The sequence below is a fragment of the Cervus canadensis genome, chromosome 13 (assembly GCF_019320065.1).
Source record: "Cervus canadensis isolate Bull #8, Minnesota chromosome 13, ASM1932006v1, whole genome shotgun sequence".
NCBI lineage: Eukaryota > Metazoa > Chordata > Mammalia > Artiodactyla > Cervidae > Cervus > Cervus canadensis.
The window spans coordinates 59,436,218-59,463,537 of record NC_057398.1 but is presented as its reverse complement, the minus strand read 5'-3'; the positions used below and the strand labels follow the sequence as shown (position 1 = coordinate 59,463,537).

The following is a 27,320-nucleotide window of genomic DNA, read 5'->3' as shown; positions in this document are numbered from 1 at the left end:
GTCAAGTCAACAAATAGCTAAGACGAGTCACTGCAAATCACCTTAAGACAAAAAAAGTTAAAATGTCTGAAAGCTTTAAAAAACACTTGGTAGGTATTTCTCCAAATTTGACAATAATCAAACATTTCTATAAAATTATAATGATGAGTTGTGAAGCTTAAAGTCACTTTTATAAACTTAAAATCATTAAAAAATATTTTGATCAACTATGTAATAGGAAAGATTGAATTATCTATTCTTTCTAGATAATATCTTTCTATTCTCTCTAGATAATTACAGTACAAAGCCATTTTTATATGAGAAGGTGACCAAGGGTGTAAGTTAAACATGTCAGGGGAAAAAATAGAGAGAGATGCCAGAAGTTATATAATTAAAATTATAATTCTTATAATTTATTTTTCCCTTAGAAATATTTACTTTTATATTTTGTTTTGTTTTCATCATTTTGTTTTCTTAAAGACCATTGCCCCAATTTTATACCTTTCAGGTGTGCCCAAATCTAGATCTGACTAAATGTGTAATCTTGTGCAAATGTCTAATCTCTGTGCCTCAGTTTCCTCATTTAAAAACGTGAATAATAATTGTAACCATGTTGTAAAGATTAATTGAGGTAATAATGTATAAAACACTGGGCATGGTACCTCCTAGGTAGTAAGTACTCAATGACAATGATTGCTATTAATGTTAATTTAATAGCTATAGCAAAAAGGGAGTAAAAGAATTTGTACACAACATCATCAATAATAATTTGTATCTTATCAGTATTGTGGTGAATTATTCTCTTGGTCCAGAACCAATGCATTCATATGTTTGTTTGCTTTTTGGTGGACATGACACTTTTCAAGAAGAAAGAGTATTGGTCCGTTTTTATGAAATATATCACATGCACATAAAAATGTGAGATTACATTTTTCTTTATTAGACAGTGTGTAGTTAGTTGTTGCATCAGATGTAATTAAAATAAACTTTCATTACTTATATGTTTTATATCTAAGGCAAATCTGTCAACTTCTCTGCTTCACAGATCCCCCGTTTACTGAAAAGTAGACAAGGCTCCCTTACCTGGAAGGCGACTGTATACCACACCTTCTTCCTCTCCCCCGCAGCACTCAAAATCTTTGCTCACAATCTGTCCACCACAGCACTGCTGGCCATGGCCATCATGGAGCCTCCCAGCACAGCAAATCTGCTTTCCTGAGGTGGAGTACGGCATTCTGCCACAGCAGGAGTTGCCTAGGCCAGCGGAAACCCGATTGTGCTGTTCATCTGGACAACATACTTCACCTGTCAATTTAGGACAATAACCATCATTGCATGAGTTAAAAAAATATGCTTTGACTCACAACTAAATGTTATCACAACGATCTTGCAGATGCCAACCAGTTGACAGGATATTGTCATACTAGAGATACAAAATCTCAATACAACTTCAAAATTTTTACATTAAGGTGTATGAACATTTTTGCACTGAAGGTGTATAAACATGTTTCAATTTTGCACTAAAGGTGATAAACATGTATAAACAAACATGTTGAAGGTGTATAAACATGACATACACATATGCCAACTTAGAGGCAAGGCCATATTGCTTATTTTCTCTCTGACGGCTACTACATGAGCACATGAAGTTCTGGTGACATGGATTAAGTGGCATTATAAAAAGATCTGTGTACAAATACTTTTCTATCTATTTAGTATAATTTTTTTTGGAAAATGGGATGGATTCAGAAAACAATTCTTAATACATTCATATTGCTTTTGATTACAATTTACTTAATCAAACTATATTTATTTAATCAAACAAAATATTTCCAGTGAAAAGGTTAATTAAGTGAGAAGAGGTAAAAATACTATATTCAAGTCTGCATATTAGTATTTTGCTGAACTATGGTGGACACTGAATTTCACTGATATAGTTACATCTACATTTACCCTTCACATGATATTCTGGGAAACCTGAGATAAGAATAAAATAATCTTTTGCCTAGTGCCTTGGGAGAAAAGGGTTCAAATATTCTAAATATCAGTAGTCTGCTTTCTTTTCTTTTCTTTTTTTTTTTGTATGAAGCATTGTCTAAAAGATAGGAGAACGCTAAACACAGAAAAAAATTTTTAATGGATTTTCTGAAGGATATTTTGGAAAAGACTAATAAGAAACTGGAAGATCTGAAAATCAAACTTCATCTTCCTTTTGTATCTCAGGACCAATTCTGGGTTGACCTCCTTCCTAACCCCCTGAACCGTGACCTCCTCTCCCTTTTGTCTTACTAATTTTCTCCTCCCCACATCTTCAGCAGACCCTTTTCTCTTTCCTCCACTGCCTCTTCTTAAACATATCTTTATCCCTGGATACTATCCCTTCATTAAATCTTATAAGGTATGTGAATATGATGGTCAACCTGGCAGGTTTTACAGATTTAAATCCAGGTCCAGAAAAGATTTGCATAATCTAGTTAATAACTTGCCAAACCGTCTTAAGAAAAGGCACAAAATCTGTGAAGAATTAAGGATTGCCTCAGGAATTCATAGTCCTCGACTCCCTGATCTGTCAGTTAGCTCATCTTCCTATGAAGCCAGGATATGCCAAAACTTGATTAGTAAAAGCAAGATGAACTGCTAACCAAAATGATATTTAAAATATGGGATAATATTTAACTATTGGCCGATATATAAAGAGCACAAAAATAGGACAAGAACTCTTAGCAGTTATCCCTGAGGTCTTTCTTGTCCAAAATTTATTGGTCAAAAACCCATCCCACTAGATGAAATGGACAAATACTAGAAGCATGTAACCTACCAAGACTAAATCATGAAGAAATATAAAGTCTGAATAGACTGATAGCTAGTAACAGGATTGAATCACTAATCAAAACCTCCTAGCAAAGAAAAGTCCTGGACTAGATGGCTTCACTGGAGAATTCTCTCAAACAGTCTTTCTTTCTTTCTTTCAGTAGCACATTAAAAGGTTTATACAACATAACCAAGTGGGATTTATTCTTGAAATGCAAGGATAATTCAACATACCAAAAAACATACTCGGTGTAAAACAACCATATTAGTGGAACGAAAGAAGGAAAACATATGGCCATCTCACTTGTACAGAAAAAGCATTTGACAAAATTCAAAACTTTTCTATTAGAAAAACAATTAAAAGACCAGAAGTAGGAGAGAATACCTCAACACAATAAAAAGCATATGAGAAAACCCTACAACTAATGTTATACTCAATATTATACTCAAGAAATCATTTCTTCTAGGATCAGGAAGATGACAAGGATCTGATTTTCACCATTTCTATTCACATAATATTTAAAGGATAACCAGAGCAATCTGGCAAGAAAAAGAAATGAAAGGCATCCATACTGGAATGGAAGAAGTAAAATTTATCTCTGTTCACAGACAATGTAATTTCATGGGTAGAAAACCCTAAAGATTTCACACTCAAAACCCAATCTGAACTAATAAGAGAATTCAGCAGAGTTGCAGCATATAAAGTCAACATACAAAATATATATTATGAAAATAAAAATGAAAAATTTGTAAAGGAAATTTAAAAAACAATTTTATTTACAATAATATAAAAGCACCTAAGAATAAGCTTAATCAAGGAGGTAAAGGAAATGTACAATGAAAACTACAAACTGTGGCTAAAAGAAATTAGGATTAAATTGGATATTCCACATTCAAGGATTAGAAGACCTAATATTGTTAATATGTCAATATTACACAAAGTGATCTGATTCAATGCAATCCCTACTAAAATCCCAATAATACTTCTTGCAGAAATAGAAAAATCAACTTTAATATTCATATGGAGTCTCCATGTACCTCAGATAGCCAAATAATCCTAAAAAAGAACAAAGTTGGCAATCTCACATTGCTTGATTTCAAACCTTACAGTAAAGCTACGGTAATCAAAACGATGTGATCCTAGTACAAAGACAGACATATAAACCAATGAAACCAAATAGAGAGCACAGAAATAAAACCTTGCATATATAGTCAAACGATTTCCCAAAAGGATGTCAAGACCATTCACTGGGGGAAAGGACCCTCTTTTCAACAAATGTCAGTGGAAAAACTAGACATCCAAATGGAAAGAATGAAGTTGAACCCATATCTTATACTATATACAAAAATGAAATAAAAATGGACCCAAGACCTAAATGTAAAAGCTAAAACCATATAGTTTTAAGGAGAAAACATAGGAGAAAAGTTTAATGACATTGGCTTTGGCAATAATTTCTTGGGTATGACACCAAAAGCACAGGCAATAATAGGAAAAATAGATCATTCAGACTTCATCAAAATTAAAAAGTATTAGGCATGCAAAGATACTACCAACTGATTAAAACTATGACCCATAGGAGAAAGCAGTTGTAAATCATATATTTAATAAGGTATCAACATGCAGAATACATAAAGAACTTCTACAACTCAACAGCAAAAACACAATCCAATTAAAATATGGGCAAATGATACATATGGGCTTCCCTGGTGTCTCAGATGGTAAAGAATCCACCTGCAATGTGGGAGACCTTGGTTCAATCCCTGGTTGGGAAGATCCCTTGGAGGAGGGCATGGCAACCCACCTACTCCAGTATTCTTGCCTGGAGAATCCCCACGGACAGAGGAGCCTGGCAGAATACAGTCCATGGGGTTGCAAAGAGTCAGACATGACTGAGCAATTAAGCACACACACACACAAAGGATACATGTAGACATTTCTCTAAGGAAGATACATATATATATATATATATATACATATATATATATATATATATATACATATACGCACACACAAATGACCAGTAAGCACAAATATGTTCAATATTATGGATTATTAGGGAAACGTGTATCAAAATCACAATTAGATACTATTTCATACCTAGTTATGGTTACTATAAAAACAAAGCAAAAATAGAAAACAACAAGTGTTAGCAAGAAAATGGGGAAATTGGAACCCTGTGCACTGCTGTTGAGAATGCAAAATGGTGCAGCCACTGTGGATAACACTATAGCAGTTCCTCAAAAAATTAAACACAGAGTTACCATATAATATCGGAATTCCATTTTTTGCGTGTATAGCCAAAAAATCGAAAGCAAGGACTTGAATAGATAGTTGTACAGCAGTGTTTACAACAGCCTTATTCACAACAGTCAAGACGTGTAAGCAGCTCAAATGTCCCTCCTCAGATGACCAGATAAACCAAATGTTGTAAATACATACAATGGAATATCATTCAACCTGAAATAGGAAGGGAATTCTGACATGTGCTACAACATGGATGAACCTTGAAAACGTTAAGTGAAGTAAGCCAGTCACAAAAGGACCAATATTACATGATTCTACTTATATGAAGTACCTAGGGAAAAGGAGAAAGGATTTACTGAGAACAGTGAAGTAACTGTATCTGTTATGTTTTTCTAGGTGAGAGGTTTCTCCTCTCCGGTCTGCAATGTAGTTCCCATTTCTTAAATCTTTGCAGCTAGAGAATGAGCAGTGTCCCTTGTTGGAAGACTTTCTTTACCATAATGTGTCACACGGTCCAGGTGAAACATCATTTAATTAAACATCACTTAGGACAATGGTGGGCTTAGAAGAACAGTGTATATACTTATATTGGGGAAAACCAATCCTTTAAAAAAAATCCACTTCTGAGTATAACAAATATCAATTGGATATTTCAGTCATATTTCCCTGAATCCCTCAGAATGTTATTCAGTTACTGACAGAAGAAAAGGCTTCATAAAAAGAGGTGTGGATTATATCAATGAGAAGTAAAACTGATTTTTTTTCCCCTCAAAAAAGGGCTATTAGACATAAGATACAAGGATCAGTCACCTTCTCATTAACCTCTCAAAATGAATCTATTTCACGACAGGCTTGAAAATGTTTTCTCTTTAAAAGCTACCATGCAGTCTTAACAGTTAATTGTTATTCTTATCAAAGAATGACCCACATTAACATTTAGCTTGAGGTCATTAGCATATTTATAAAAAAAAAAGGGGAGTGGAAAGTGCATTCTTTTCTCTGCTGCTCTTTGTTATGGGGTTCTATGGAGTTAAGTTGTGAGAAAAAACGAAGTCAACATTACTCACCAAAATGAGGTAAATATTATTCACCAATATTTCAGACTTGTCTAGAAATATCAAAATGCCTAGATCTGTCTCAGTCTTGAACTGGCAGACTACTGAGTGAATTTTAATTACATTGAAATATAAGATAGTTTGGGGCTTCCCTGGTGGCTCAGTGGTAAAGAATCCGCCTGCAATGTAGGAGATGTGGGTTTGACCCCCGGGTGGGGAAGATCCTCTGGAAAAGGAAATCGCAACCCACTCCAATATTCTTGTCTGGAAAATCCCGTGGACAGAGAAGCCTGGCAAGTTACAGCCCACAGGGTGGCAAAGAGCCAGACACAACTTAGTGACTAAAACCACCAAACAATAAGATGGTTTCGAGTCAACATGTTTTTCTTTCATGATGTAAACAGTGTTAAACCAGGTAATAAAGACTATTGGCTGAAGGCTGAGGTCACAATACAATATCTTCAATTAGGTACATTGAGATTAGTGATTAGAGCAAAACATTCTCTTTGATTATCCTATAAGATTGCAGTTTTTCCCTTTGATATCAAGGTAGGCATCCTCATCCTCTGAAAAATTAACCACTTAAAAGATCCAAATGTGGCCAATACTCAACAGAAAGGCTTGTATAATATCAATAAATGACCTTTGAGCTTCCAGGACTTATTTCATTTTTGGACCTTCTTTGGGGAAAAAAAGTTGAATTTTATTTGGAAATAGAATATAAGTAGATTGCTTTATTAGTTCAAGATCTGACAATTTGTGTTAGGATTGAGAAAGATGATGGGCAAATCTCTGAGGTGTTCATAGCTTTGACAAATGTAACCAAGTGATTTTCATCAATTTAAGGCAAAGTGGATATTTTTCAGAGTTGGGACAGTTCTTTGAAAATCACAACTTATTACAAATTGTAATGTGACTTGGAGATAAAAATGCAATTAGAGAAAAGCCTAATATGACCTATTGGTCTGAAGAATGGGAAGGATGGGACAGCAGAAAATTTTCATCTCACATTGTAATTTTGAAGACAATTTTTTTTTTTTTTTGCAAAGGAGGAAAGATGTGAAATATAGTTGAAAATTCCCAAAGTGCAAATTATTTTGAGAGAGTAAAGCATTTGACAGTGTCTGATTGGTTGCCTAACACTATGATTTGTAGTATAACAAAGTTAAGACTAATCCTTAGTTACATCACCATTGTGTTTTCTTACTTGGAAAATCCAGTTGATTAAGAGTTCCTTAATTATGAAAGTATTTTCTTGCATAATAATTAGAAAAAAAATAGTACTTTTACAAAGAATTACGAAAGCATCTTTGTGGAAGAATCAAAAATAATAGTACTTTAACAAAGGTAGGTTTTCAAAATTAATTAATTAATCTATGTGAATCTGGGCATGTTATCGATTCTTTTTGAACCTCTTTCTATGTTAGGAAACTTGAGATAAAATACCAGTGTCCTATAGTTGTGAAAAAAATACATGGTATCATATCATAATTAAAATCTTGAATACAGAGCCTGCCAGATGCTTGTTGTTTCATAAATGTTTTATAAATGCCAATTGTTGTCTTTATTTTCAGTTATAGTCATTGGAAGCTGTTTTGAGTAGTTGAATTTGGAAAATGGCTTATTCAGTCAGCTGATAAGATAGAAGGAAAAGAAGGTGAGGAGGGAAAAATTCCTGATTGCTACTCTTTACTAATTCCACCTTGCTCTGCCAGGTGTAGAGTAACAAGGGGTACTGACAATGGGCTAGCCTCAGATAAATGGAATTTGTGATAACCATCCACCTAAGAATAATGCCATTCCAATCCAAAAGAAAGGTAATGCCAAAGAATGTTCAAACTACCACACAATTGCACTCATCTCATGTGCAAGCAAAGCAATGCTAAACATTCTCCAAGCTAGGCTTCAACATTATGTGACCCAAGAACTTCCAGATGTTCAAGTTGGATTTGAAAAGGCAGAGGAACCAGAAATCAAATTGGCAACATATGTGGGATCATAGAAAAAGCAAGAGAATTCCAGAAAACATCTGCTTCTGCTTCATTGACTGCATTAAAGCCTTTGACTGTGTGGATCACAACAAACTGTGGAAAAGTCTTACAGAGATGGGAATACCGGACAACCTTACATGCCTCCTGAGAAACCTGTATGTAGGTCAAGAAGCAACAGTTAGAACCAGACATGAAATAAAAGACTGGTTCAAAATTGGGAAAAGAGTACATCAAGGCTGTATATTGTCACCCTGCTTATTTAACTTCTATGCAGAGAACATCATGCAAAATGTCAGGCTGGAGGAAGCACAAGCTGGAATCAAGGTTGCAAGGAGAAATATCAACACCCTTAGATATCCAGGTGATACCACCTTTATGGCAGAAAGCAAAGAGGAACTAAAGAGCTTCTTGATGAAAGTGAAAGAGGACAGTGAAAAAACAGGCTTAAAACTCAACATTCAAAAAATGAAGATCATGGCATCTGTTCCCATCACTCCATGGCAAATACAAATGGGAAACAATGGAAACAGTGAGAGACTTTATTTTCTTGGACTCCAAAATCACTATAGATGGTGACTGCAGCCATGAAATAAGAAGACACTTGTTCCTTGGAAGAAAAGCTATAACCAATCTAGATAGCATATTAAAAAGCAGAGACATTACTTTGCTGACAAAGGGCCATGTAGTCAAAGCTATGATTTTTCCAGTATCATGTATGGATGTGAGAGTTGGACCATAAAGAAGGCTGAGCACCAAATTGATGCTTTGGACTGTGGTATTGGAGAAGACTCTTGAGAGTAGCTTGGGCTGCAAGGAGATCAAATCAGTCAATTCTAAAGGAAATCAATCCTGACTATTCATTAGAAGAACTGATTCTGAAGCTGAAACTTCAATACTTTGGCCACCTGATACAAAGTGCCAACTCATTGGAAAAGACTCTTGACACTGGGAAAGATTGAAGGCAGGAGGAGAAGGGGACAACAGAGGACAAGTTGGGTTGATGGCATCACTGACTCAATGGACATGAGTTTGAGCAAGCTCCGAGAGATGGTGAAGGACAGGGAAGCCTGGCAAGGTGCTGTCCATGGGGTCACCAAGAGTCAGACATGACTGAGCAACTGAACAGCAACAATAAGGAACAACGCATGCACCATTCAGAAGAGAAATGGAGAAAATGGAGAACAGCTTCATGGAGTGATACACCAAGAAATTCAGAGTTTATGATGAAGTACTCAGCCATGTGAATAAAGTCACAAAAAAGGCAGTTACCCAGCTCTCCAGATATATTTCTTTATGTAGTACATATAACAAGTTCCTTGTATTTCCTCTCTGGTTTGTGCTTTGTCTTGCTTATATTTAAAGAAAGCTGAAACAGGAAATAATATCTAAAACCAAACATAGGCTATGTGTTAGTGGCTACTATTAGCTATGTATTTTTTTGGTGGGGAGGTGCTTAAGACAATTCACTGACATAAGTCATGTGTTTGCTTTTTCTGGTTCCCAAGATTACTGAGTACACTTGGAAATTATCCTCACCTGGTAGAATTCTAACATAATACCCTGAGCAACACTGATGATTTGATTGTGTCTCTCGTATGCGGCCACCACAACAAACTCCAGTTGAGTTCAAAACAAATGCTATGTACTTCTCTTCACAACAGGCATGTCCAGGCTGAAGGTCATAGAGAGCTCCTTTACAACAAACCTGAAATTTGAGGATCAGATGTAAAAGAAACAGTTTTATTAAGAGTGTCATACCACCATATCTTATGTGATACTGTTATTATCTAATAAGGCCTCGACCTTAGATCAAATGTAGCATATTTCTGATAAAAATTCAAAGGTTTAAAAAATACATATTCTGAATATTATTCAAATTCTATCATTGCAATTCAATACAATGTAGCTTCTTTAGCCTTCGACCATGCTTTGTGCTCTATTATAATATGCTATAAATATGAATTATCTTTTGAATGTCAGTGCTTCCAATGTGAAGATAATTTTGAGTTGCAAATGAGCAATTTCTTTCATATATATGTTTTTATTTTAATGATTGTTAAACAGTACCACATCTATGGAAACCTGTCTCTTATTGATCATTTTTTTAATACCTTGTATTTTCCTTATACTAATTTATATGATCACTTATTGGTGAATCCAATCTTCAGACAAGGCAATCTCAACAGTGTCCAACATTTATATATATGTATATATATATATATATATAATGTATGCATATATGTGTATTTATGAATGTTTGTATATATATTGTGTATACATATATGTATGCATATGTATATACATGTAAGGAAATTTATATGGGAATTAATTTTGAAAAGCCCTTTTAACAATGTGTTTTCTCCAGGAGCTGTGGAAGAAATTATGTGCTCGAACAATCAAATAATTACTGTGCATGCTCACTTGAGGTCTGAGAGACTGACACGCTGTATCTAGGACAAATGAGACACTGAACATGAGATGTAGCCTCAGAACCTGTACTTCGCATCAGTTACATTAATTAGATAGATGCTTCCTGGGGCAGACAAAAATCAACCACTGTTTAAGAGGTGCTTCTCTTTTTCCTCTTTGCTCATTGCTACTTCAGCCTGCACCAACATTTGATTCACGCTCTATCCAAAGGGAGTAGAGTATGGAATAACTAAGTCTGAAGGCAAGCTTAGTACTTCATTCATTTCTCAGAAGTGACCAAAGAGCAAGGAAACTGGGCAGAAATCTATTTCTGTGGTTCCTCAGGTAGCCCTGGTAAACCAACTGGAATAAGTTGGTTTTGTTGTTTAGTTATTAGCAATGAAGAGCCAAAATCAGTCTGATTCCAAAGACAAATTGCATGACTCCATTCTTTGATGCCACATTCTGAATGAAAAGTAAAATTTCAAATTACGCTCCATTTTAAAGAACTAAGGAAAATACTCTTTGTGTTTATTTGGGATTTAGGAATGGTGGACATTTTTGCTTGCAGGGTAAAACAATACATACCTTCTTCTTGTTTTATGACAGTAACCTAAAATTGTGCCGTGGGTTGTATAATCTTAAAGCACCTATTAAAGTTCCATTCACATACAGAGTTCTTGGACACCAAAGCACATCCACCAGTCTTTTCCTTCAGAGTCTCTAGGATTTACCATCCTTTTAAATATTCAAGTATTTATTTATTGATGGATCTTCACATCTGATTTCCTTCCATATGTTCATTGTCAATGCCATTCTCAGGCCCCTTCAAGTCACATAAAACTTATGCCTTTCTTCTAACACACTCTGGTTTTGATCTTTGAAGGGGCCCCAAAGGGAACATTTTCAAGAAATGATTTCTTTTGAGATGTTTGCCCCTGAACAGAGTATTTCTTAATCTTCTAATTTAAAGTTCATTGGCTGAGGAAACAATTTTAGTAACTTGAGCTGGTAAGGTGTAGCTAATATTGAAATAGGCAGCCTGTTCCTTGCTCTAGGTTTTCCAGAAGTAATTTTGTAATCTAGTGATTCTCAAAGTGCAGTCCCTAGACCAGATGAAGGAGGCCTCACCTGGAAACCTGTTAGAAATGCAAATTCTCATGCTGTATCCAAGACTTACTCTGGGGGTGGGACCTCCAGGTATGATACTCACTGGGGTTTGAGATCCATGGCTGCAATCAAATAGGGAAGCTTGTATAACTATTACAGATGATTCTGATGTATGTAATGATTTAGCCAAAAGGCTCTTAGACTCACAAGAAGTCTATTTTCTACCGCCCTTCAACCTCTCACCCAGGAAATACGTATTGATTGTTAACTGCAGACAGAAATTTACGAACAAATTTTTTTCTCTTGAGATTGTAATTGACTTCCTTTATTCTCTTTCACTGACAAAACCTGCATATGCCTTAATCCTTTAAACAAAAGTAATACTTTGTTTAATGCATCAAAGTTTCCTTTCTCTTGGAGAATGTTTTTAACAGGAAAATTTATTCTAGCATGTTTTTTTCTCAGAAATCCTAAATTCCATTTCATTTTATGAAAGTATATTCACCAGATGGCACACATTTAATGGCTTAAAATGATATAGAACTTGCGCTTAATGACAATTCTGGAGCCCAAATGTAAAAAAAAAAAAAGTATAGTTAGTAACTACTAGTTTTATAACATTTCTTAGATAAAAACTGCTTAGCCAGTGTCAGCAATAATAAGCATTTTAATCCACATTACTTCAACAACTCACTTTCTTAATTACTGAATCCTTTTGCAGTGAATCTTTTGAATTTAGTAGTAGCTTTAGTCATCGCATGTGTGATGTTGTTGACAAATAGGAATGTTATTTCATTATGTGAAATTCTATCTTCACACTAAGGATTTTCTGCATCATTTGTCAATAAAAACCATTTATAAACTCCTCTGTCTAGCTGTATTATTGATCTGATTCTTAAATTGAAACTAATATGAACATTAATCTGCAAATGGCCATAGTTTAAAAATATTTCAGACAAATCATGAAAGGTCCGGCTCACAGTTACTCATCAGTGTCAGGTAAAACAGCCACTTGTAGCTGAATGAATTTGTTGTAAAGAATATTCAACTCACTCAATCAAGCACAAATTTGGGAGGTTCCTTATCATTTCAATAAGCTCATTTTTTTTCTATGAAGATGATGAAAAATGAGAAGGCTAAAATGCTCATGAGGAAGATGTGATTTTTATAGGCATCCTTTCTTTTCCACAGGGTCTTCTTGTTATTCCAGTGGAAATACTGAACATGATAAACCATGGTTTAAGAAGCAAGTGATTTCAGCCCAGAGAATGTAGTGGGAAAAACATATTTTACTGACTCATTTGAAAAGATTTACCTTAGCCTCAGGGGAGTAGCACCTGGTTCCACAAAGAGATTCATGTTTTTGACACTCCACTGCCTCACAGAGTCCACCAGTGTGGTCCTTCATTAACTTCTTAGTTTTAGAGCATGGGCGCCACGTTTTCCGTAAGAGATCATATCCAAGAATGATGCCACTTGGCCTCCCTGGAGACATCCAATCAATTTGAAGGGATCTGCAATGGACAGAATAATCAATCATTCTGAAAAAGACAACATTTGACTTTGCTGCTATCAGCCTGACCTACTTTTCAATTAGTCTATCAGTTTGGTCAAAAGGTCTATTTCATCAACAATTTCCTAATGAAAAATCTGGAGCAAAAAAATATACACACTCATATGCTACCACCATAGGCTATGTTTTGAAAATCAACCAAAATCATTTAAGCTCTTGGGAGAATAACACCATGACATGAGTTCGGTGGTCTCCCACTTTAAGTTTCAGAGGCAAAAAGAATGTATTATTGTTTGTGGCTAGTCAGTAAAAGCAACAAAAAATTTTGGTTGATAAGTTAAAATAAGACACAAATAATGTGATGTAGTAAATAGGATGGGCTTCCCAATCCCAAGTGGCAGTAGTATAAAGAATCCTCCTGCCATTGCAGGAGATGTAAGAGACACGGGTTAGATCCCTAGGTGGGGAAGAGCGCCTGGAGGAGGGCATGGAAATCCAGTCCAGGATTCTTGTCTGGAGAATCCTATGAACAGAGGAGCCTGGCAAGCTATAGTCCAGAGGTTTGCAAAGAGTTGGACAGGACTGAAACGACTTAGCAGGCACACAAAGTAAATAGCATGGAAATTAGAATATGCAGCAGACCTAACCCCTACTCACAATTTCTACTCCTTTGCCTTCCTTCTCTCAGCTAGGACTAGCCATGTGACCCTCTGCTGCTCAAAGAGACGCAACCAGAAGATGTTAAGAGTCTAATTAAGGTCCCTAGGAAATTTTATCTTCCTTGATGTGACTGTGGCCTTTTCCCCTTTTCTCTCTTTCTACTAAATATGATGTCTGAAATTTCAGCAGTCACTTCAATTATCTTGCAATCATTTGAGAAAGGCCATGCAAAGCACAAAGATGCCCCTGAGGTATTTGGTATAACTGAACCAATGCCAACAACAATCTACCTCTAGAACTACTTACTTGAGCCTCTACTGTTGGTTATTTTGTCACATAGACAAAGTGCATGACCAAATTGATAAAATCTTTTTATCAGTTGATAAGTTAACAATTGATAACATTTATCAATAAATTTATTTATCAACATGTAATATTTATACATTTTATCAACTGATATAATTGATATGCTCCCTCCAAATATACTTTATCTTAATTTTTGACTCACAAAAACAGATTTAATTTTCCAATGGTTCTTTATATACCATGATCAGATATGCTTTGTGGTCAGAAATTCAGAAATTGGAGATTCCCATAACAAACTTCTTTATATCACTATGTTCTTGAAGATGTTTGAGTTTTAAAAATTGAGTCACAATTTATTCTAAACATATAAGCATCCTATTTTTGGTGGTTTGGTAAACAATGGAGGCATAACATCATACCAAAACTGCATTTTCAATGATCTATTAGTATTTCATCTGCTGTTCTGAATGAGATCATAGCATCACGTTTTCAAAGAAGAGTCAATATGGAATGAAATTATTTACTCTCAGACTAATGTACAGAACTTTATTTTAGCACTTACATCTACTTGTCAGAATGATTCAGCCTAGATGACATACCTGTACAATCTTTAATATTTTAAGAAAATCTATAAACAGAAAGTAAAGATTTTAACAAAGCCCCAGAGATTTTGATAAGACATATTCTTGCAATTTAGCAGGGTAAAGAAAGGCTACTATGTGCAGAACATCAGGCAAACATAAAATAATTACTTTTGTTCTTATTGTTTTCAAAAACAGGAATGGAACTCTGACATTCAAGCTTGATTTTTATAATTCTAGAATCTTCAACCATAACAACCATTCACACATAGTTATAGGTTAGCTTTACCTATGAAACATTTCAATAACTACTTTGAAGAATAACAAGCACATGTAAGCTTAGTCCTTATACTCGAGCAATATTAAAATATTATCACAATAACTTATGTTGACCATCCTTCTGACATTGTGCCAAATAATATTTTTGCTATACTTTCCATTGTAAGAAAAAGTGTGTCTTTACAGGCCAAATTACTGAACTCTATCAGAATTCTAAGTGACATTACATATTAGGAATTCAATTAGGCCCAAACATTTACATTAAAAAGCAGCAGTCAAGATAAACCTTGACATTTTAATAGACTGCTGAAAAAGAAAAAAAAGAAAATTATTTCATTTTCTTGGAGGTACAAACACAACACATTCACTAATAAGACTCTGTAGATAAGAAATTAATGTCACCTATGAGAGAACAGTTTCATAGGTGACTTGTATATTCACCATTATTATTCTAAGGTCTTTATACAACTCTCAAAATTAATTCCACATTTTTTCAGATACCTCTTCTGTATTCATTGCATAACCAGCTACAGAAAAGACTACCTTTAAGTGACATTCAAGGGTCTGACTTATCTACAAAAGCTGGTAAACTAGCAAAGTCTAGAAAATACCATTTCTAGTCAGTGTAACTTCTCTTTTTCTTGCACAGCATAACCAGGAAGAGAGACCACCTGTATTTTTAGTGCTAGCATGAAAAGTTTTGATGTTGAGGATCTGAGTTAGGTGTACTAATATACATGATCAAAGAAAAATAGGGGGCTTAGCACCTGTCTACCTCTCATTAGAGCCCATGAGAGTGACACTGAAAAAATCCTTTGGTTTGAAATGAAAGACATCTCTGAGAAATACACACATTAACTGGATTAATGGTTCCATTGCTTTGATGTTGGAGAGTAAAATAGAAGGAACATTCTTAAACCATATGAATTAATGTGAAATATTGGGGAGACAATCTGAAGTTTGTCTTTTATAAACAATTTATCTACAGAAAGAAAGAAAAGAAAGTGAAGTCGCTCAGTCGTGTCCGATTCTTTGCAACCCTATGGACTGTAGCTTACCAGGTTCCTCCATCCATGGAATTTTTCAGACAAGAGTACTGGAGTGGGTTGCCATTTCCTTCTCCAAAGGATCTTCCTGACCCAGGGATCAAACCCAGGTCTCCCGAATTGCAGGCAGACGCTTTACCATCTGAGCCACCAGGGAAACTCTAATTTATCTACAAATTGTTAGAAATAGCTCCAGATTCCTTGAACTTGTTTACAGAGGCCTTTTAAAAATGCCTACTCAACTAGGTCATTTTTGTCAGTGCACTCAACTTCTTCAAATACTATTCCAGATTGTGGTTATCAAAAATGATCAGGGCACCTTTAAGACTAAATAAATGTAATATGATGACAATATTATTTATCTGCTCTCAAATCAAGCTATTGAATGTTTAATTCTCCACTAGAATGTTTAGCATAACTATGTGCTATGTGCTAAGTCACTTCAGTCATGTCTGACTCTTTGGGACCCTACAGACTGTAGTCCACCAGGCTCCTCTGTCCATGGGATTCTCCAGGCATGAAACCTGGAGTGGGTGGCCGTGCTCTTCTCCAGGGGATCTTCCTGACCCAGGGATAAAACCTGCATCTCCTATGTCTCCTGTACTGGCAGGTGGGTTCTTTATCACTAGCGCCACCTGGGAAGCCTTAGCATAACTAAGAAGTGAAGATGCTGGGTCGTGTCAGACTCTTTGCAACCACATGGACTGTAACCTAACAGGCTCCTCCCTCCATGGGATTTTCCAGGCAAGAATACTGAAATGGGTTGCTATTTCTTTCTCCAGGAGATCTTCCCAACCCAGGGATCGAACCTGGGTCTCCCGCACTACAGATAAACTCTTTACCATCTGAGCCACCAGGGAAGCCTTAGCATAACTGGTAGTAAGTAAAATATCAAAAGGTAGAACTCTATGTCCTTAAGTATTAGGGGATATAAAAAATGCATACCAGAAACATGTCAAATTACACTTCACAGTAGTGTAAAGGCAAGTGTTTAGGCATTAGTTCAAGCTACAAGTATTACATTGTTGTTGTCCAGTCACTGAGTCAAGTCTGACTCCTTATGATCCCATGGACTGTAACACATCAGGCTTCCCTGTCCTTCACTATCTCCCAGAGTTTGCTCAAACTCATGTCCATTGAGTCGGTGATGTCATCCAATCATCTCATCTTCTGTCACCCCCTTCTCCTCCTGCCCTCAATCTTTCTCAGCATCAGGGTCTTTTCCAGTGAGTTTACTCTCTGCATCAGGTGGCCAAAATATTAGTACTTCAGCATCAGTCCTTCCAATGAATATTCAGGGTTGATTTCCTTCAGGATTGATTGTATATATACCCTTGAAGTATTACAGAGACACCAAACAAAGATCATTCTGCCTAGACTAACAATGAAGGTTTCATGGGAGAAGTAGATGTGGACTTGAATTGGAACAGGAGGAAGGAAGAATTCTGAGCAGGAAGACACACATAAGCAAAAATAAGAGGGAGGAAACAGCCTAGCCATATATAGAAGAATAATGGGACCAACTTGATGAGTGAATGATCAACATCCATCAATGGAAGGTCAATCAGAATTTAAGAAGAAAATTTATGAAGCCCCTCAGATACTATGTTGAGGAATTTGATGACAAAATAAGGTGATTGTGCAGGATGTCATTAGCAGAATAAAAAGCCCTTTTAGAACTGATAACCTGGCAAATGAGAGTGGAAGAGAAGAGGGGTAGGGAGAAATATCAGTGAGCTACATCAGGAATTTAAATGTGAAGGAATGTTTAATGGATCTTTCTCTTGTTTAGGAACTTCAATTTAGCTCCAAGCTGAGGATGACAGATGAGTTTCTCCCTTTAGGACTGATAAGTATCTTGTTTCTAAAAGGGATCAGAAAGATTCTGCTGAGTTCTGAGGATAAAACTATCCATTAACAATGATGCAAAACCCAAACCAATCCCAAATAAACAGAAATCTTGAAGAGTTTTTGAAAAAAGGAAATTTAATGAATATTTATTAAGTATCTCCTATAGGTAAGGCATTGTTCTAATAATATAATTATGAATAAATAAGACAAAGTTCTTTTTTTCATAAAACTTACATTTTGCTGGGAGAAGATGAAAGAGTAAACATATACATAAGTATATAATATGTCAAACTGGTGGTCTGAGAAGGCCTGGCTCTTCTTGCAGGGAGAAGGGACAAAGCATGTGAACAGGAGTTTCTAGGCAGAGAGAGCAGGAGGTAGAGAGGCTCTGAGACAACCATGCACTTGACTTGTTTCAGGACAATCAAAGAATCTAGTGGGAAAGAACTGAAGTGAGCAAAAGAATGATGGAAAATGAAGCAGGTGAGTGTTGTGAGGGTGGGACGGGGAACTGCAGATCATGCAGGGTTTTGTAGAACATAGAAGTAACTTTGGATTCATTTTTTGAGTGCACTGGAAAATCACTGGAAATTTTTGAGCCACAGAGTAAGAGAGGAGTGATTTATTTTGTGAAGAGTGATGTTAAAAACCATCCCCAGCCCACCCCTAAACACACTCTAGGGTGAGGAAGACATTCTAAATGCATCACTCAGAAAAACTGGAAACACTTGCTTCTCCTGGTTCGTACCTCCTGAGAAACAGAAATATCTAAGCCAAATTTGCTACTGGCCCTGGAGGGGAATATAGAAAGAAACTTAGGGGACAGCTTGACATAGGGATTGGCATCCTGTATGACCAAAGAACGGTGCTTGTTTTTCAGCTAGACAATTCTATTGGCCAGATATTGTCCAGAGCAGCTGTGATGATAGGCAAGACAGGACTGGCATACCATCAATCTTTAGCATGGCACAAGCGAATGAGTTTCCCATGAGCCAATGGATATCTTGCAAGGTGGTGAGGTGTGAGCCCCCTTTACATATACTACCCACCATGGCAGGCTTTTGGTGTGAAGGAACTCCAGTAAGGAGAGTCTTTGGGACATTCTGCTCTGTTGCCACCAGAGATCAGTTGCAGAAGACAACATTCCTATCAGGGAACTTGACTTTGTGGAGATTCTCAAAAGTCCTCTCAAGGAAAACAGAGAATTGTCCAAGAAAGTGCTACCTGCAGCAGAGAGGGTTTGGGTGGCTACCCAGCAATGGCAGTAAAGTAAAGAGGCACAGCTGGATGAAAGGAGATAGGCAAGAAAGAGTAGGACGAGAGAAAGGGCAAGCTGGGATCAGGTCTGAGCCTGTGACATGGTAGGATCTTCGAACCATATGTGAGCTTAATATTTCGCTGGAGATGCAATGAACTTTTAATACTTGATCATGAATCTTAATTGCTAAAGGTAGGCTCATAACTAAAAACAATGTGAAAGCCATAAGATGCTTCTGAGAGGTTTTTCAAGAGTTAGGAAAAAGACATCCAAAAGACTATGTTTAGGTAGTAAGGAATAGGCAAAAGTAAAACCTTTCCTTCTTGTATCTCATTGAATTAAAATAGGTATATCAACTTGAATGATAAAAGAATGAAGTATGGTTATGATGGTAGAAATGAAGAAGAGGGACAGCTAGGAGAAGATGCTCCAAAAGGAAATAGACTAAAATTGATATTGAGTGAAATCAGGGGATTGAAAAAATCAAAACTAGATGTCTGTGATCATGTGCAAGGTAGTGGTACATCTGCAGAACTGGATGCTGGAAAAGATAAGTTAGCTGAAAACTGACTTCTGAGGCTTGAGGTTATGGGAGTGATGGGTGGCTATCACTATAGAACACTGATGCAAACCTGAATACACGAGACTAGAGGTTAGGGAGAAATGGGGCTAGAGATCTTTGCATCAGTATGATCAAACTGTGAGAATGAACTACTTGAGCAGGAGAGAGTCTTTCTGTTGAGGACATCCACAATCAATGAAAGGAATGGAATGAAACAAATAAAAGAAACCAAGGAGTGTTCAGGAAGCAGTTAAAGGCCAGAGTAAGTTGGGAGAAAAGCTGGATTTTGTGGAGATGCATACAAAGGCCTCTCAAAATCTCAGTGACTGAGCTGCTTCTGTGGGAGCTGCAAAAAGTAGAAAAGTTAGAAGGGGTTTGGGAAAGAGAAGGAAGTAAGAAAATAGAAATAGTGGTGGCAGAGTCTTAAGAATAAGCTCAATATTCTGTAAGGTCTTCTGATTAAACAACGAGTTCGATGATCAGAATTCATTGGCCATCAGAAGAATAATATTTACTGAAAGCCATTATGATTGTAAGATTGTTGATTGAATGTGTACAACAATACTAGAAACACTCCAAGTGATCCCTTTTGAGAGGTGTTCTCATATCCTTTAGACTGAAACAGAAAATTCCAGTCCCAATCAAAAAATGGGCAGAAAATCTAAATAGATATTTCTCCAAAGAAGTTATACAAATGGCCCAAGAATCACATGAGAAGCTGCTCAATATTGCTAATTATTGGGCTTCCCTTGTGGCCCAGCTGGCAAAGAATCTGCCTACAATGCGGGAGACCTGGGTTTAATCCCTGGGTTGGGGGAAGATTCCCTGAAGAAGGGAAGGGCCACCCACACCAGTGTCCTGGCCTGAAGAATTCTATATACTATTCCATGAGGTCAAAAGGAGTCGGACACCACTGAGTGACTTATTATTACAGAAATGTAAATGAAAAATACAGTGAGGTACCACCTCATACCAGTCAGAACAGCCATCATCAAAAATTCTACAAACAAAAAATGCTGGAGAGAGTGTAGAGAAAAGGGAACCCTCCTACACTGTTGGTGGGACTATAAATTGGTGCAGCCACGATGGAGAACAGTATAGAGGTTCTTTCAAAAACTAAAAATAGAGCTACCATACAACCCGTCAATCTCATTCCTAGGCATATATCTTGGGGCTTCACTGGTGGCTCAGATGATAAAGAATCCACCTGCAATGCTGGAGACCTGGGTTCAATTCCTGGGTTGGGAAGATCCCCTGGAGGAGGGCATGGCAACCCATCCTAGTATTCTTGCCTGGAGAATCCCCATGGACAGAGGAACCTGGAGGGCTACAGTCCATGGGGTCACAAAGAGTGGGACACAACTGAGCGACTAAGCACAGCACATGCATAAACCTGGAGAAAAACATGGTCCAAAAGGATACCTGCACCTCAATACTCACTGTAGCCCTATTTATAATAGCCAAGACATGGAAGCAACATATGTGTTCATTGACATAGGAATGGATAAAGATGTGGTACATATACATATCAATATAATGGAATATTATTCAATAATAACAAGAATGAAATAATGCCATTTGCAGCAACATGATTGGACCTAGAGATGATCATACTAAGTGAAGTAAGGCATACAGAGAAAGACAAACATTGCATGATATCACTTATATGCGGAATCTGAAAAATATAATACACATGAACTTATTTACAAAATAGAAACAGATTCACAGACTTTAAAAACAAATTTATGGTTACCAAGGGGAAAGGTGAGGGGGGAAGATTAATTAGGATATTGGGATTAACATACACACACTACTATATATATAACACATAACCTACAAGGACCCACTCTATAGCACAGGGAACTCTACTCGATATTCTGTAATAATCTATATGGGAAAGGAATATGAAAAAGAGTGTATATATGTATATGTACTGAATCACTTTGCCGTACACCTGAAACTAACACAACATTGTAAGTCAACCATACTCCGATATACAATAAAAATTAAATTAAAAAGAAGCTGTCTCAACTTGTCCATACTGGCAAGAAGTAAAGTTTAGAATATGGGTGAAGAGATGATCTGAAATTCTACATCTACAGCCCAGCCTACTCCTCATTTAAAAACATAACATAAAGCATGACTTAAAAATGTTTAATTGTAAAATCACTTCAGTATTCAAGCTAACAGTCACTGAAAAAGTCAGAGAGGGAAAACAATCATAGAAGAGATTTCCTGATAGCCAGTGTCATAGTATAAAAGTATAGGAGCCTCAAAGTTTCACCTCAAATTTGGTGAGGCAAAAAAGAGAAAGTTCTTTTTCAACCAGCGATGACCATTCATGCCATCTTCAACCCCTAGTTATGTACTCTGAAATTTTCAGACAGGGGGATTTCTAAATGATGATAGTGGCTTAAGTGTCATTTAGAGACACAGAATCTGTGCTATTATCATGAAGACTTCTCAGAAGCTGGAGTGCGAAAATATCATTTATATTATTCAGGAGCTTGAGGCAAAATTTTAAACAATTATTTGTGAGTATTACCAAGACATTATGCCTCTGACTTCTCATCAATAACACAGCCCCAGATTGATCTGGAACTGTAAAAACCACCATGGTTCCCACTAAAGGCGATGAGAGATATGATCTGTGTTCTCTCTCTCCTCTCTTTCTCTGCTTTCCCTTGAGCCTCACTCCTGGAAATGATGCATTTTGGAATGCTAGCAGTCATGTAATAAAACCTTTTCCTGGTTTATGTTCTTTTCTTCACTTATCCACTTAGGGAGAATAAATAAGTGAACTTCAGAGGCAACCCAGTACCCACTGAAGCTGTCAGTTGCAGTGTCTGTCATATTTCAATCAAAGCCAGCACCAGACAGCTATCTTCATCCAGCGCAGTCTCTACATTCTTGAGGACCAGAATTAATGAATTAGCTATTGATTATATTCCACTCTAGCAAATCCACCGAGGCAAATAAATGAACTACCCAGGGCACGTGTAGGCCACGGCCAGACATGTCCGGGCTATCGATCAGTCGTTAGCACTCTTCGGGTATGTAGAAGCAGCTGATGATAATATGACAAGTACAGAAAATGTGATGTAGAAATAGAGTTTGTTTCCGGAGGAGTTGCTTATAAAACTAGAAGGGTTCATTGGATCTTTCTACATTTGTGTGCAAGGGCATTTCTGGATTATGTATAATTGGGAAAACCATACATAAGTGCTTGTGTGGAAGATGTTGTAGTCAAAAGCAAGGTATAGGTTAAGGTCAGAGACAAAGATGATGTGCTCCATGCTTATGATCAAACAGGCTGGTAAGCTATCTGTATATGTTATTAAAACATACAAAAGTTAAAATTTGCTGACTATGACATTTTACCAAAGATAATCTAAGAAATATATGTGTTATTAGAAACCAAAATATTTTGAGTGCTATAGAAGTGAACTTTGTCTACTTTTATCTGGAAGGATTTCACACTTGATTTTTCATGTTGCTAATATAAGAGTTTCTTAAACCAAAATAGAAACAACTAACATGTACATGTTGCCAGAAGTATAATGAAATTACACAAACAATAACATGCACACAGGAGGCTAACTGCTTTGGTGTTGGTGTAATTTTGATTAATGGCCTGGCAGCCTATATGTGCTCATTAGAGTTTTGCCTTTGGAAAATGTTGTTGTGCTATGATAGATCATTTTAAGAAAGGAAAGACTGTACATGCCAATATTCAGTTATAAATGATTTAAATCAGCTTTTTTTTTTTTGCTAGATCTTTGACCCCAAAAAAGGGGGGGGGGAAAAAAAGGAAATAAAGTTGTCAAATGTGTTGGAATAAAGAAAAATATGGGGGAAGGGTAATTTCTGTGTTGGTTAATATGGAAAAGTCCTTTATAGCCTCTTTCCCTGGTGGCTCAGTGGTAAAGAATCCACCTGCCAATGCAGGAGATGTGGGTTTGATTTCTGGGTGGGAAAGATCCCTTAGAGGAGTAAATGGCAACCCGCTCCAGGATGATTGCCTGGATAAGCCCATGGACAGAGGATTCTGGTGGGCTACCCTCCAAGGGGTCGCAAAGAGTTGGACATGACTGAGCACACACACATATGCCTGTTGATTATTGCTAAAAAGTCAGCTCAAATTACAAAAAGCCACCACCTAAGGGCTTTGAAAAGTTAACAATACTGGCAAATCAGGAAAGAAGGCAATATTTGAAGAGCAAACATTATGGGATCAGTCTCCCAATGTTTTTCCTTTTATCATCCCCATCTTCAGCTGAAGAGCAGCCCCAGTGTGGAACCACGCACTGGGCAAGCAAAACCTATGTTGCTGTTGTCCACTCGCTCAGGTGTGTTTGACTTTTGCAGTCTTACGGCCTGCACCACACCAGGCTTCCCTGTCATTCACTATCGCCCAGAGTTTGCTCAGACTCACGTCCACTGAGTCGGTGATGCCATCCAACCATCTCATCCTCTGTCATCCCCTTCTACCGCCTTCAATCTTTCCCAGCATCAGGGTCTTTTCAAATGAGGCAGCTCTTCACAACAGTTGGGCAAAGTATTGGAACTTCAGCATCAGTCCTTACAATGAATATTCAGGGTTGATTTCCTTTAGGATTGACCGGTTTGGTCTCCTTGCAGTCCAAGGGACTCTCAAACGTCTTCTCTAGCACCACAATTTGAAAGTATCAATTCTTTGGTACTCAGCTTTCTTTATGGTCTGACTCTAACACCCATACATGACTACTGGAAAGACCATACCTTTGACTATATGGACCTTTGTTGGCAAAGTGATGTTTTTGCTTTTAATATGCTGTCTAGGTTTGAGAGCAACCTAATCTTTCTGGCCAGGGTATAAAAAGGCCTAGCAAGCCAGAAGATGTGATGAATATCCCTGTTTCATTTCGTTTCCTCTTTTTTCCTGCTCTGAGTATGATTCCAGATAAGGAGCTGAATGATGGCAGTTGTTGCCAAATGAGAATTAAAAATCCTAAGAAAAATCTAGCTTTGTGGCCAGGGAAAGCAGGAGAAGTGCCCCCTGTGGCCCAAGAATGTGTGGCAAAAAATTCCTACTTATTATTTTTTTCAATATTTTTCTCTAATCTCTTTGCTCCTCGAACAATTTCATTGATGTAAACTGTGAGCTACCTTGGGAGGCTAAAATTCCAAGAGAAACCATGTCTTTCCAGCCAAAGATCTGGAAAAGGAAGTCCAAGGGATATGGAAAACACGGAGGAACTCTCAAAAAAGAGAAAGCTAAGCAGTCTAGTAATTCTGGGCACAAATCAACACAAGTCTTAATTCCAAGGTGCACACACATGGCTGCCTCATAAGCAAAGGGAAGCATAGTTCAGTTCAGTTCAGTTCATTCGCTCAGTCGTGTCCGACCCTTTGCGACCCCATGAATCGCAGCACGCCAGGCCTCCCTGCCCATCACCAACTCCCGGAGTTTACTCAAACTCATGTCCATCAAGTTGGTGATGCCATCCAGCCATCTCATCCTCTGTCGTCCCCTTCTCCTCCTGCCCCCAATCCCTCCCAGCATCAGGGTCTTTTCCAATTAATCAACTCTTCGCATGAGCTGGCCAAGGTACTGGAGTTTCAGCTTCAGCATCAGTCCTTCCAATGAACACCCAGGACTGATCTCCTTTAGGATGGACTGGTTGGATCTCCTTGCAGTCCAAGGGACTCTCAAGAGTCTTCTGCAACACCATAGTTCAAAAGCATCATTTTTTTGGTGTTCAGCTTTCTTCACAGTCCAACTCTCACATTCATACATGACCACTGGAGAAACCATAGCCTTGTCCAGATGGACCTTTGTTGGCAAAGTAATGTCTCTGCTTTTTAATATGCTATCCAGGTTAGTCATAACTTTCCTCCCAAGGAGTAAGCGTCTTTTAATTTCATGGCTGCAATCACCAACTGAAGTGATTTGGAACCCCAAAAAATAAAGTCTGACACTGTTGCACTGTTTCTCTGTCTATTTCCCATGAAGTGATGGGACCAGATGCCATGATCTTAGTTTTCTGAATGTTGAGCTTTAAGCCAACTTTTTCACTCTCCTCTTTCACTTTCATCAAGAGGCTTTTTAGTTCCTCTTCACTTTCTGCCATAAGGGTGGTGTCATAGCTATTTCAAATCCTGAAAGATGATGCTGTGAAAGTGCTGCACTCAATATGCCAGCAAATTGGGAAACTCAGCAGTGGCCACAGGACTGGAAAAAGTCAGTTTTCATTCCAATCCCTAAGAAAGGCTATCCTAAATAATGCTCAAACTACTGCACAATTGCACTCATCTCACGCGCTAGTAAAGTAATGCTCAAAATTCTCCATGCCAGGCTTCAGCAATACGTGAACTGAGAACTTCCAGATGTTCAAGCTGGTTCTAGAAAAGGCAGAGGAACCAGAGATCAAATTGCCAATATCTGCTGGATCATGGAAAAAGCAAGAGAGTTCCAGAAAAACATCTATTTCTGCTTTATTGACTACGCCAAAGCATTCAACTGTGTGGATCACAATAAACTGGAAAATTCTGAAAGAGATGGGAATACCAGACCACCTGACCCACCTCTTGGGAAACCTATATGCAGGTCAGGAAGCAACAGTTAGAACTGGACATGGACCAACAGACTGGTTCCAAATAGGAAAAGGAGTACGTCAAGGCTGTTTATTGTCACCCTGCTTATTTAACTTATATGCAGAGTACATCATGAGAAACGCTGGACTGGAAGAAGCACAAGCTGGAATCAAAATTGCTGGGAGAAATATCAATAACCTCAGATATGCAGATGACACCACCCTTATGGCAGAAAGTGAAGAGGAACTAAAAAGCCTCTTGATGAAAGTAAAAGAGGAGAGTGAAAAAGTTGGCTTAAAGCTCAACATTCAGAAAACTAAGATCATGGCATCTGGTCCCATCACCTCATGGGAAATAGACAGAGAAACAGTGCAACAGTGTCAGACTTTATTTTTGGGGTTCCAAATCACTGCAGTTGGTGATTGCAGCCATGAAATTAAAAGACGCTTACTCCTTGGGAGGAAAGTTATGACTAACCTGGATAGCATATTAAAAAGCAGAGACATTACTTTGCCAACAAAGGTCCATCTGGACAAGGCTATGGTTTCTCCAGTGGTCATGTATGAATGTGAGAGTTGGACTGTGAAGAAAGCTGAACACCAAAAAAATGATGCTTTTGAACTATGGTGTTGCAGAAGACTCTTGAGAGTCCCTTGGACTGCAAGGAGATCCAACCAGTCCATCCTAAAGGAGATCAGTCCTGGGTGTTCATTGGAAGGACTGATGCTGAAGCTGAAACTCCAGTACCTTGGCCAGCTCATGCGAAGAGTTGATTAATTGGAAAAGACCCTGATGCTGGGAGGGATTGGGGGCAGGAGGAGAAGGGGACGACAGAGGATGAGATGGCTGGATGGCATCACCAACTTGATGGACATGAGTTTGAGTAAACTCCGGGAGTTGGTGATGGGCAGGGAGGCCTGGCGTGCTGCGATTCATGGGGTCGCAAAGGGTCGGACACGACTGAGCGACTGAACTGAATGAACTGAATTGAATCTGCATATCTGAGGTTATTGATATTTCTCCTGGCAATCTTGATTCCAGCTTGTGCTTCCAGCCCAGCATTTCTCATGATGTACTCTGCATATAAG

At 37.6% G+C, this 27,320-nt stretch overlaps 1 protein-coding gene across 1 annotated transcript in view; it reads right to left on the bottom strand.

Moving 5' to 3' along the window:
- Window positions 1-27,320, bottom strand: part of USH2A (usherin) — an 893,901-nt gene that overhangs the window by 222,686 nt on the left and 643,895 nt on the right. The window contains exons 48-50 of the mRNA XM_043484771.1: window positions 12,916-13,114; window positions 9,618-9,786; window positions 1,063-1,284 (exon numbers count right to left, since the gene is read on the bottom strand). Coding sequence (XP_043340706.1) covers window positions 1,063-1,284; window positions 9,618-9,786; window positions 12,916-13,114 — 590 coding nt within the window. The remainder of the gene's footprint in view (window positions 1-1,062; window positions 1,285-9,617; window positions 9,787-12,915; window positions 13,115-27,320) is intronic.